We start from the raw sequence: 12,500 nt of genomic DNA on the forward strand, positions 1-12,500 counted from the left end.
CAACTGATGACCCAAAATGCAGACTCTGCAAGGAAACCGACAAAACCATGGATCATATCCTCAGCTGCTGTAAGAAAATTGCACAGACAGACTACAAACAGAGGCACAACTGTGTGGCCCAAATGATTCATTGGAACTTATGCCTCAAGTCCCACCTCCCAGCAGCAAAGAACTGGTGGGATCACAAACCTGCAAAAGTCTTGGAAAATGAGCACGCAAAGATAGTGTGGGACTTCCGGATCCAGACTGACAAGGTTCTGGAACACAGCACACCAGACATCACAGTTGTGGAAAAGAAAAAGGTTTGGATCATTGATGTTGCCATCCCAGGTGACAGTCGCATTGACAAAAAACAACAGGAAAAACTCAGCCGCTCTCAGGACCTCAAGATGGAACTTCAAAGACTCTGGCAGAAACCAGTGCAGGTGGTCCCGGTGGTGATCGGCACATTGGGTGCCGTGCCAAAAGATCTCAGCCGGCATTTGGAAACAATAGACATTGACAAAATTACCATCTGCCAACTGCAAAAGGCCACCCTGCTGGGATCTGCAGCATCATCCGAAAATACATCACACAGTCCTAGACACTTGGGAAGTGTTCGACTTGTGGTTTTGTGAAACGAAATCCAGCATGGCTATCTTGTTTGCTGTGTCATACAACGTCGTTGTGTCAATAATAATAATAATAAGGGATATAGGTTGGGAAAGTTATCATTTCATAATAATAATAATAATAATAATAAGGGATTATAGGATGGGAAAGTTATTTAATAATACTAATACTAATACTAATAATAATAAGGGTCATAATAATAATAATAATAATAATAATAATAATAACTTTATTTTTATACCCCGCCCCATCTCCCCGAAGGGACTCGGGGCGGCTTACATAGGGCCTTGCCCGATAAAACAATCAAATATCAAAACACAGCAATAAAACAGTTATCCAATAAAAACATCAATTACAGTAAAAACAATCGTTAAAATCAACATAAAACATACAATATTAACACTGGAGACTAATTCATAGAACCCAGGCAACGTGCAACATGTGCCGAAATGGGCCGAAATGGGGAAGGTAATTTCACAGTTAAAATGGACAAAGTGCAATATAGCATTGGCAACACCTCAAGAATGGGGCTATTCTAAAGTGGGCAGATCGATCAGTCCGACACCAGATTAAGTATCAAAGGCCTTTTGAAAGAGCCAGGTTTTTAAGCTCCTACGGAAGGAGAGGAGGGTGGGGGCCTGCCTGATCTCTCTAGGAAGCGAGTTCCAAAGCCGGGATGGGGGCCACGACGGAGAAGGCCCTCTCTCTCTCTCTCGTCCCCACCAACCGCGACTGCGAGGGTGGTGGGAGCGAGAGGAGGGCCTCCCCCGATGAGCGAAGAGAACGTGCGGGTTCGTAGGGGGAGATGCGGTCTCTAAGGTAGGTGGGTCCCAAACCGTTTAGGGCAGGGGTCCCCAAACTAAGGCCCGGGGGCCGGATGCGGCCCTCCGAGGTCATTTACCTGGCCCCCGCCCTCAGTTTTATAATATAATATATTGTATATACATATAATATTGATAATAATATGATAATGTAATACAATATAACACTAATAATAATACCATATAATAATATTAATTATATGTTCTATATTACATATAATATTACTAATAATATTACAGTATAGTGGTATTGTTTAATATAGTAATATATCATGCTAATATTGTGTTATGCTAATAATATAATATATTGTATGTACATATAATTTGTAAGCCACTCTGAGTCCCCTTTGGGGTGAGAAGGGTGTGATACAAATGTAGTAAATAAATGCAGTAAATAAATAAATATATAAATTTTAGACTTAGGCTCGCCCGAAGTCTGAAATAACTTGAAGGCACACGACAACAACAACAACAACAACAACCCTAATTAACTTGACTATCTCATTGGCCAGAAGCAGGACCAGACTTCCCATTGAAATCCTGATCAATGTATGTTGGTTAAAATTGTTTTTATTTTTAAATATTGTATTGTTCTTTCATTGTTCTTGTTGTTGTTGTTTTTGCACTACAAATAAGACATGTGCAGTGTGCATCGGAATTTGTTTTTTTATTTTTTATTTTTTTCAAATGATAATCCGGCCCCTCAACAGTCTGAAGGATTGTGGACCGGCCCTCGGCTTAAAAAGTTTGAGGACCCCTGGTTTAGGGCTTTGTAGGTGATAACCTGCACCTTGAATTGGGCCCGGAAAGTCATAGGCTGGGAAAGTTATCATTTTGCAATAACAACAACAACAATAATAATAATAATAACCATAATAGCAATTTTAAATCCTTTCGAAGTGGGGCCCCACCTTTTTCTCCTCCTTGAGGGCCTTCTGCGTGGCCTCCAGGTCTGTGCTGAGCCGCTTCCTCCACTCCCTCTCCTCCAGGAGCTTGCTTTCCAGAAGGCCCACCTGGAAGGAGGGGCGGTCAGGTCAGCAGTGGGCAAGGGGTCAAAGGGGGCGGGAGGGGGCCCCGCTCACTCCCACCCGGGCCCCTTGCCTCTTCCTTGGTCCCCTCTCGAAGGCTCCCTTCCGACTTGGCCTTCTGGACTTGGCACAACTCGGCCTCCAAGTGAGAGATCTGCAACCAGACACACAGAGAGAGAGAGATCCTGTGCATTCAAAGACCAGAGAGACCATATTTACTCAAATCCAATCCTTAATGACGTTTATTCATTTATTTATTTGCGACATTTATATACCGCCCTTCTCACCCCGAAGGGGACTCAGGGCGGTTTACAAGTATATATACATACAATATATTATATTATACAACTATATCGCAATATTATTAGTAATCTTGCATGTAATATAAATATACAATTATAATAGTGAATTATAATAATTATTACATTGTATTACATCATAATATTATTATTAATATTACATGTATATACAATGTATTCTAATATTAGTATATTGCCAAAATTAGGGTGTGCATTAGGTTCACGTCACACAGTTATCTTAGTGCTGAGCCAAAGCCAGAGAGGAAGCTGCTACAGAAGCATACATATTATGCACACACCCATATATATATACACACACACACACCCATATACACACATACATATATACACACACATACATATATACACACATATATATGCACACACTCATACATATACACACATACACACATATATCTATATCTATACACACACATAAACACACACACACATATATATATACACACACATCTATCTATATATACACACACATATATATACACACATACAAACACACATATATATGCACACACACTCATATATATACACACATAGATATAGATATATATATATACACACACATATATACACACATATATCTATATCTATACACACACATAAACACACACACATCTATCTATCTATCTATCTATCTATCTATCTATATACACACATATATCTACACACACCCATATACATACATACATATATACACACACATACATATATACACACATATATATACACACACTCATACATATACACACATACACACATATATCTATATCTATACACACACATAAACACACACACACACATATATATATACACACACATCTATCTATATATACACACACATATATATACACACATACATATATACACACATACAAACACATATATATATACACACACTCATATATATACACACATAGATATATATATATACACACACACACATATATACACACATATATCTATATCTATACACACACATAAACACACACACATCTATCTATCTATCTATCTATCTACACACACACATATACACACACATACATGTATACACACACATGTATACACACACATCTATCTATCTATATATACATACAGATATATATATATATATATATACACACATACATGTATACACACACATATCTATCTGTCTATCTATACACACACACACATATATTATTATTATTATTATTATTATTATTATTATTTACAGCATTTATATTCCGCCCTTCTTTCTCACCCCGAAGGGGACTCAGGGCGGATCACATTACACATATAGGCAAACATTCAATGCCTTTTTAACATAGGACAAAGACAAGACAAACATAGGCTCCAAGCGGGCCTCGAACTCATGACCTCCTGGTCAGAATGATTCATTGCAGCTGGTTGCAGCTGGCTTGCTCTCCCGCCTGCGCCACAGCCCGGGCCATATATATCTATGGGTGGAATTACACTTCAAGAATGTCCTTGTTCCAGCTTACAAACACATTCAACTTAAGCGCCAAGCGACAGAAGCAATCTTATTTGTAACTTGTGGAGAGTCTGTGTTATGATGCTGGTCTTGGTCTTGGGTGCCTGCCTGCCTGCCTACCTTCCTGTGGAGCCCGTCCACCTGGCACTCGGCCTGCTGGCGCTCCTCCCGGGTCTGGTTCTGGGTCTCCCCCAGGAGGGACTCCAGCTCCTCGTTGCGCTCCACCAGCTCCTCGTGCTCCTTCTCCAGACGGGAGAGACGGTGGCGCAGCTCCACGTTCTGGCCCTCCACCCCGGACAGCGCCTGACGGCACCTGCGCGCAAAGGAGACCGAGAAAATGCCACCCCAAACACAGAGACACACATCTGGACAGCTTTCATGAAGGTGAAGCCGCTCACCTTTGATGGACAGCTGTCAGTACCGTGAAGGTTACGCCACTCACCTTTGATGAAGGGCCGGGGCATGTTCAGGGTTGGCGGACGCTTCTTCTTCCGAATCGGGCATCTTCTGGTGTGGAGAGAGGTCTTGGTCCAGTGGAATAGTGCGCTCAGGATTTCCTAAAGGGCGGATCAGAACATATATTGATTTATTTATTTTTATTACTATTATTATTATTCAGCATCAGGATCACAGTCAAGTTTCCCAGACATATATTGATGATATTATTATTCTATTATGACACAGCAAACAAGATAGATATGCTGGATTTTGTATTATTTTGTATTATTATTATTATTATTATTATTATTATTCAGCATCAGCAAGTGAAATACCTCATTCCCAGTCTAGTTTCCCACACATATATATTTTTATTATTATTATTATTATTATTATTATTATTATTATTATTATTATTCAGCATCAGCCACTGAGGTACCTCAATCCCAGTCTAGTTTCCCACACATGTATTTATTTATCTAATAATAATAATAATAATAATAATAATAATTATTATTATTATTATTCAGTATCAGGATGTGAGGTACCCCAATCCTAGTCCAGTTTACCAGACATCATCATCATCATCATCATCATCATCATCATCATCATCATCATCATCATCATTATTATTCAGCATCAGTGTGTATGGTTCCTCAATCCCAGTCCAGGTTCCCAGACATATATTTATTATTATTATTATTATTATTATTATTATTATTATTATTATTCAGCATCAGCTAGTGAGGTATCTCAATCCCAGTCTAGTTTCCCACACATATATTTATTATTATTATTATTATTATTATTATTGACATAATAATAATAATAACAACAACAACACAGTCCTAGACACTTGGGAAGTGTTCGACTTGTGATTCTGTGATACGAAATTCAGCATGTCTATCTTGTTTGCTGTGTCATAAAATATAATAATAATAATAATAATAATAATAATAATAATAATAATAATAATAATGCATCACACAGTCCTAGACACTTAGGAAGTGTTCAACTTGTGATTTTGTGATACGAAATCCAGCATATCTATCTTGTTTGCTGTGTCATAAAATATAATAATCATAATAATCATAATAATAATAATAACACATCACACAGTCCTAGACACTTGGAAGTGTTCAACTTGTGATTTTGGGATATGAAATCCAGCATATCTATCTGTTTGCTGTGTCATAATAAAATAATAATAATAATAATAATAATATAATAATAATAATAATAATAATAATAATAATAATAATAATAATAATATACATCACACAGTCCTAGACACTTGGGAAGTGTTTGACTTGTGATTTTGTGATACGAAATCCAGCATATCTATCTTGTTTGCTGTGTCATAATAAAATAATAATAATAATATAATGATAATAATAATAATAATAATAATAATAATAATAATAATAATAATATACATCACACAGTCCTAGACACTTGGGAAGTGTTTGACTTGTGATTTTGTGATACGAAATCCAGCATATCTATCTTGTTTGCTGTGTCATAATAAAATAATAATAATAATATAATGATAATAATGATAATAATAATAATAATAATAATAATAATATACATCACACAGTCCTAGACACTTGGGAAGTGTTTGACTTGTGATTTTGTGATACGAAATCCAGCATATCTATCTTGTTTGCTGTGTCATAATAAAATAATAATAATAATAATATAATGATAATGATAATGATAATAATAATAATAATATACATCACACAGTCCTAGACACTTGGGAAGTGTTTGACTTGTGATTTTGTGATACGAAATCCAGCATATCTATCTTGTTTGCTGTGTCATAATAAAATAATAATAAAAATAATGTTATTTCCTACCTGCTTCTCCTGATGGCTCAAGGCAAGTTACAACCTTGCGAAGACACGTAATAAAAACACATAATCATTTAAAGACACTCTGCAGAATACACATAATCCAGAGGCTACGCTGTCCCAAAGTCTCACTCTATCCAAACAAAGGGAAATGCTGACACTTAAGAACTTATGAGTTTTTACCTGGGAGGAACCCAATAGGGTTTAGTTCTGAGCAGAGGACGGTGCCGCCAAGGCCGTGGCAATGCAAAGCAATGCAAAGCAATGCCGGGATGCCTGATCGGCAAAGCTGCCGCCGTCACATTTTCCTCTGGTTCAATGCACCCAAGGGTCACCCAGAGGAGGGACGCCGTGGAGGCAGAAATGTGCGGCTGACGACATTTCTGTCTGTCTGTCTGTCTGCCTGTCTATCATCTTTCATTCTTACCCATCTTTTTTCTATCGAGTTTTCTCTCTATCTGGATCTCTCAAAACAGGAGGGGACACCAAGTGGAGCAACAAGCAACGGTGGTCCGCACGCTCCTTGCGGTGGGCAACTTTGAAGGTGCTTTTCCTGCCCAAAGGCAGGGTGGGGTTGGACTGGGTGGTCTTTGGGGGTCCCTTCCAACTCTAGGAGGCGAGGAGTGGTCCAACTCATAATACTCCCAAGCTCTATTGCTGGCAAATGGAGACTCCCCCCCCCCTCCACCCCGTTGTCTTTGTGCCCTTGTCGTTGGGCGGCCACAGCAACCCCTCGATCCAAACACGTGGCCCATTGATTCACAACTCAAGGTCAATTGATGCTCAGAACAAACGAGAAGCAAACGAGGGCAACGACCAGAAAGGGAAAGGGAATCACAGAATCCCAGGGTAGGAAGGGACCTCTAAAGACCATCCAGTCCAAACCCCTTCTGCCATTATATTATATAATAATAATAATAATAATTTTATTTTTGTACCCCACCACCATCTCCCCAGAGGGACTCGGGGCGGCTTACAGATATAAAACCAGCATACAGTAATAGCAAATACAAAAACACACAAATAAATTTAAAAGGCATTAAAAAAATCACAATCATTATATTATTATATAGTATTACCTATTATTATTATTATTATTATTATTATTATTATTATTATTCTCATAGGATTGGAAGCCATCCACTCCAACCCTCTTCTGCCATTATATTATATTATATTATTATTCTGTATTATCTATTATTATTATTATTATTCTCATAGGGTCGGAAGCCATCCACTCCAACCCTCTTCTGCCACTATATTATATTATATTATTATTCTGTATTATCTATTATTATTATTATTATTATTATTATTCTCATAGGATTGGAAGCCATCCACTCCAACCCTCTTCTGCCATTATATTATATTATTATTCTGTATTATCTATTATTATTATTATTATTCTCATAGGGTCGGAAGCCATCCACTCCAACCCTCTTCTGCCACTATATTATATTATATTATTATTCTGTATTATCAATTATTATTATTATTATACAGTATTATCAATTATTATTATTCTCATAGGGTTGGAAGCCATCCAGTCCAACCCCCTTCTGCCATTATATTATGTTATTATATTATATTATATTATTATTATTATTATTATTATTATTATTCTGTCATTATATTATTATATTATTATCCAGTATTATCTATTATTTTATTATGTCACAGCAAAGAAGATAGATATGCTGGATTTTGTATCACAAAATCACAAGTCGAACACTTCCCAAGTGTCTAGGAAAGGTATTATTTTATATTATTATTATTATTATTATTATTATTATTATTATTATTATTATACAGTATTATCAATTATTATTATTCTCATAGGGTTGGAACCCATCCACACCAACCCCCTTCTGCCATTATATATTATTATCCAGTATTATCTATTATTATTATTATTATGTTTATTTATATCCCACTTTTTCTCAAAGACTCAAAGCGGCTAACGTTAAAAGCATTACAATACAATCTGAAATAATATACAAATATTTTTAAAGTATTAAACATCATGAGGCTACCTTGTTCCAGTCGCAACAGGGTGACCTCCATCCGGAGCTGTTCGTTCTCCCGTTCGCATCTGGTCAGCAGAGCATCTCGGGCCTCGGCCAGGCTCCGGACGTGGCCCACGTACATCTCCACCTACAAAGAGAAGATATTATTATTATTATTATTATTATTATTATTATTATTATTATTATTGTATGACACAGCAAACAAGATAGACATGCTGGATTTATTATTATTATTATTATTATTATTATTATTATTATTATTATTATTATTATTATTATTATTATTGCTCCAGTATCTGCAAAGGGACCCACATAATAACAATAACAGCAACAATAATAGTGCATCACTTGCCTCAAGCTGCAAGGAGAGGCAGGTTAATAATAATAATAACAACAACAACAACATCAACAATAGCAACATAGAACTCTTCATAGAATAATAATAATTATTATTTTTGACCAACATGCCAATTTTCTTACTCTGCGATCTTGCAGAAGCCCATCATCCTCTATTACCTGCCTCACACCACAAGGAGAGGTAGAATAATAATAATAACAACATAGAACTCATAGAATAATAATAATTATTATTATTATTGACCAACATGCCAATTTTCTTACTCTGCGATCTTGCAGAGGCCCATCATCCTCTATTACCTGCCTCACGCCACAAGGAGAGGCAGAACAATAATAACAACAACACCATAGAACTCCTCATAGAATAATAATTATTATTATTGATCAACATGCCAATTTTCTTACTCTGCGATCTTGCAGAGGCCCATCATCCTCTATTACCTGCCTCATGCCACAAGGAGAGGCAGAACAATAATAACAACACCATAGAATTCCTCATAGAATAATAATAATTATTATTATTGATCAACATGCCAATTTTCTTACTCTATGATCTTGCAGAGGCCCATCATCCTCTATTACCTGCCTCATGCCACAAGGAGAGGCAGAACAATAATAACAACAATATAGAATTCCTCATAGAATAATAATTATTATTATTATTGATCAACATGCCAATTTTCTTACTCTATGATCTTGCAGAGGCCCATCATCCTCTATTACCTGCCTCACACCACAAGGAGAGGCAGAATAATAATAACAACAATATAGAACTCCTCATAGAATAACAATAATAATTATTATTATTGATCAACATGCCAATTTTCTTACTCTGCGATCTTGCAGAGGCCCATCATCATATACTAACTATCCCACACCACTAGGAGAGGCAGGATAATAATAATAATAACAACAACAACAACATAGAACTCCTCTGTGATGTTGATCACGATCTATTTCACAAATCACCTCTACTGATAATATTAGCAGTTGGCCTTAAAATCCATAAAGAAGCTTGCAGGATTTTTTAGTCGTCGGCAGATGGAGCTATTGTTTTGCTTTGCTGCAAGGAACTAACACTGCTGATAACCAGGACAGACCCAATCTGCTCAAAGGTTAACTTCAGATTTTGGAGAATTCCCCAGCACAACGATTCGATTCGGGTTCTCGGTCAAGGCATGAGATGCATACCATGGCATGAGGACTTTGGACTTTCAGATCCAGAGTTTCGCCTGACGTTTGCAATTTAATAGAACACCCAGGCCTGGGCTTGGAGCAAAGGGAAAGCACTTCGAAACAACACCAAACTGTGTAAACAACTGGGAGTCGGAAATCATTTCTGACCTGCAGCTGGGCGCCGAGAGGCCCACCAATAATCAAAATTAATAATAATAATATTTATTGCCCCATTTTGAGCCACAAGGGGAGGCAGGTAATAAACCATGATTACTATTATTATTAATTGATCAACGTGAGAATTTTCTTACTCTGGGATCTTCGAGGGACCCCACATAATAATAATAATAATAATAATAATAATAATAATAATAATAATAATATTCATTGCCCCATTTTGAGGCACAAGAGGAGGCAGGTAATAAATTATTATTATTATTATTATTATTATTATTATTATTATTATTGATCAATGTGAGAATTTTCTTACTCTGGGTTCTTTGAGGGACCCCACATCATAATAATAATAATAATAATAATAATAATAATAATAATAATACAGCAACAATAATAATAATAATAATAATAATAATAATAATAATAATAATAATTGCCCCATTTTGAGCCACAAGGGGAGGCAAGTAATAAATTATTATTATTTTATTATGACACAGCAAACAAGATAGATATGCTGGATTTAGGATCACAAAACCACAAGTCGAACACTTCCCAAGTGTCTAGGACTGTGTGATGTATTTTCGGATGATACACGCAGATCCCAGTAGGGTGGCCTTTTGCAGTTGGCAGATCGTGATTTTGTCAATGTCTATTGTTTCCAAATGCCGGCTGAGATCTTTTGGCACGGCATCCAATGTGCCGATCACCACCGGGACCACCGAGTGGTGATAATAATAATAATAATAATAATAATAATAATAATAATAATAATATTTCATCCGAAAATACATCACACAGTCCTAGACACTTGGGAAGTGTTCGACTTGTGATTTTGTGATATGAAATCCAGCATATATATCTCGTTTGCTGTGTCATACAATAAAATAATAATAATAATAATAATTTATCAACGTGAGAATTTTCTTACTCTGGGATCTTCCACATATAATAATTATAACTATAATAATAGAAATAAATACTACTATTATTATTACTATTACTTTTATGTCACCTCTCAAACACTATTAAAACACAGTCCTAGACATCACACAGTCCTAGACACTTGGGAAGTGTTCGACTTGTGATTTTGTGATATGAAATCCAGCATATCTATCTTGTTTGCTGTGTCATACAATAAAATAATAATAATTATTATTATTGATCGAGAATTTTCTTACTCTGGGATCTTCCACATATAATAATTATAACAATAATAATAATAATAAATACTATTATTATTATTACTATTACTTTTTTAAAAATATAATTTTTATTATTTTCTGTGTGACTTTTACAGCAAAAGCGCGGAAAACAAACTTTTTTTTTTAATATAATTTTTATTATTTTCTGTGTGATTATTATTACTATTACTTTTATGTTGCCTCTCAAAACACATATACAGTAGAGTCTCACTAATCCAAGCCTCGCTTGTCCAAGCCTCTGGATAATCCAAGCCATTTTTGTAGTCAATGTTTCCAATATATCGTGATATTTTGGTGCTAAATTCATAAATACAGTAATTACAACATAACATTACTGCGTATTGAACTGCTTTTTCTGTCAAATTTGTTGTATAACATGAAGTTTTGGTGCTTAATTTGTAAAATCATAACCTAATTTGATATTTAATAGGCTTTTCCTTGATCAGTCCTTATAATCCAAGATATTCGCTTATCCAAGCTTCTGCCGGCCCGTTTAGCTTGGATTAGTGAGACTCTACTGTATCTCTGAAACACATGCAAGGCCACACTGATAAAATGCAGGTTAATACAATTTCACAGGTGGGAATGGACACAAGGTGCGAGGCGGTGCTTTCGTTGCCAAGCCGAGCAAAAGCGATCTGCCACGTAAATCCCCCGAGGGAGACAATGCCTTGTTTTTTTGTACCCAAAAGTTCAGAACGCAAACTTTGGAGGCACCGAAACAAAGGCATCCAAGTCTGGAAAATTTCCCTCTGATAGCCGGGAGACAGAAGTAGGTGAGAAACAGGATCAGATGCCCCAGGCCTCCTCGTGTTATCTACAAGGGCCATGTGCACTTATGTACGTACTTAATGCCATCTATTTTGGTCTCCTTTCCCCATCAGTTACGGTATGTATTGAGGGTCCTTTTGCTCTTTGCAAATGGAAAAATACCCTTCGGGAACCCGCCTGGGCAAAGGGCAGGAAATCAATCATCGGCGGAGAAAGGAAACTGACAGCCACGGTCAAGATCCAAGGC

General features: G+C 36.4%; 1 protein-coding gene across 3 annotated transcripts in view; it reads right to left on the reverse strand.

Moving 5' to 3' along the window:
* Nucleotides 1-12,500, reverse strand: part of LOC134294443 (coiled-coil domain-containing protein 30-like) — a 31,802-nt gene that overhangs the window by 13,952 nt on the left and 5,350 nt on the right. For 2 of the 3 annotated variants that reach the window (XM_062965516.1, XM_062965517.1), the window contains exons 3-7: nucleotides 8,577-8,697; nucleotides 4,692-4,806; nucleotides 4,370-4,562; nucleotides 2,535-2,615; nucleotides 2,345-2,446 (exon numbers count right to left, since the gene is read on the reverse strand). In XM_062965516.1, coding sequence (XP_062821586.1) covers nucleotides 2,345-2,446; nucleotides 2,535-2,615; nucleotides 4,370-4,562; nucleotides 4,692-4,806; nucleotides 8,577-8,697 — 612 coding nt within the window. Of the gene's footprint in view, nucleotides 1-2,344; nucleotides 2,447-2,534; nucleotides 2,616-4,369; nucleotides 4,563-4,691; nucleotides 4,807-6,726; nucleotides 6,866-8,576; nucleotides 8,698-12,500 lie in introns of those variants that run through there. The other variant, XM_062965518.1, reaches the window with a different exon arrangement.

Source organism: Anolis carolinensis, unplaced genomic scaffold (genome assembly GCF_035594765.1).
Source record: "Anolis carolinensis isolate JA03-04 unplaced genomic scaffold, rAnoCar3.1.pri scaffold_15, whole genome shotgun sequence".
Taxonomy (NCBI): domain Eukaryota; kingdom Metazoa; phylum Chordata; class Lepidosauria; order Squamata; family Dactyloidae; genus Anolis; species Anolis carolinensis.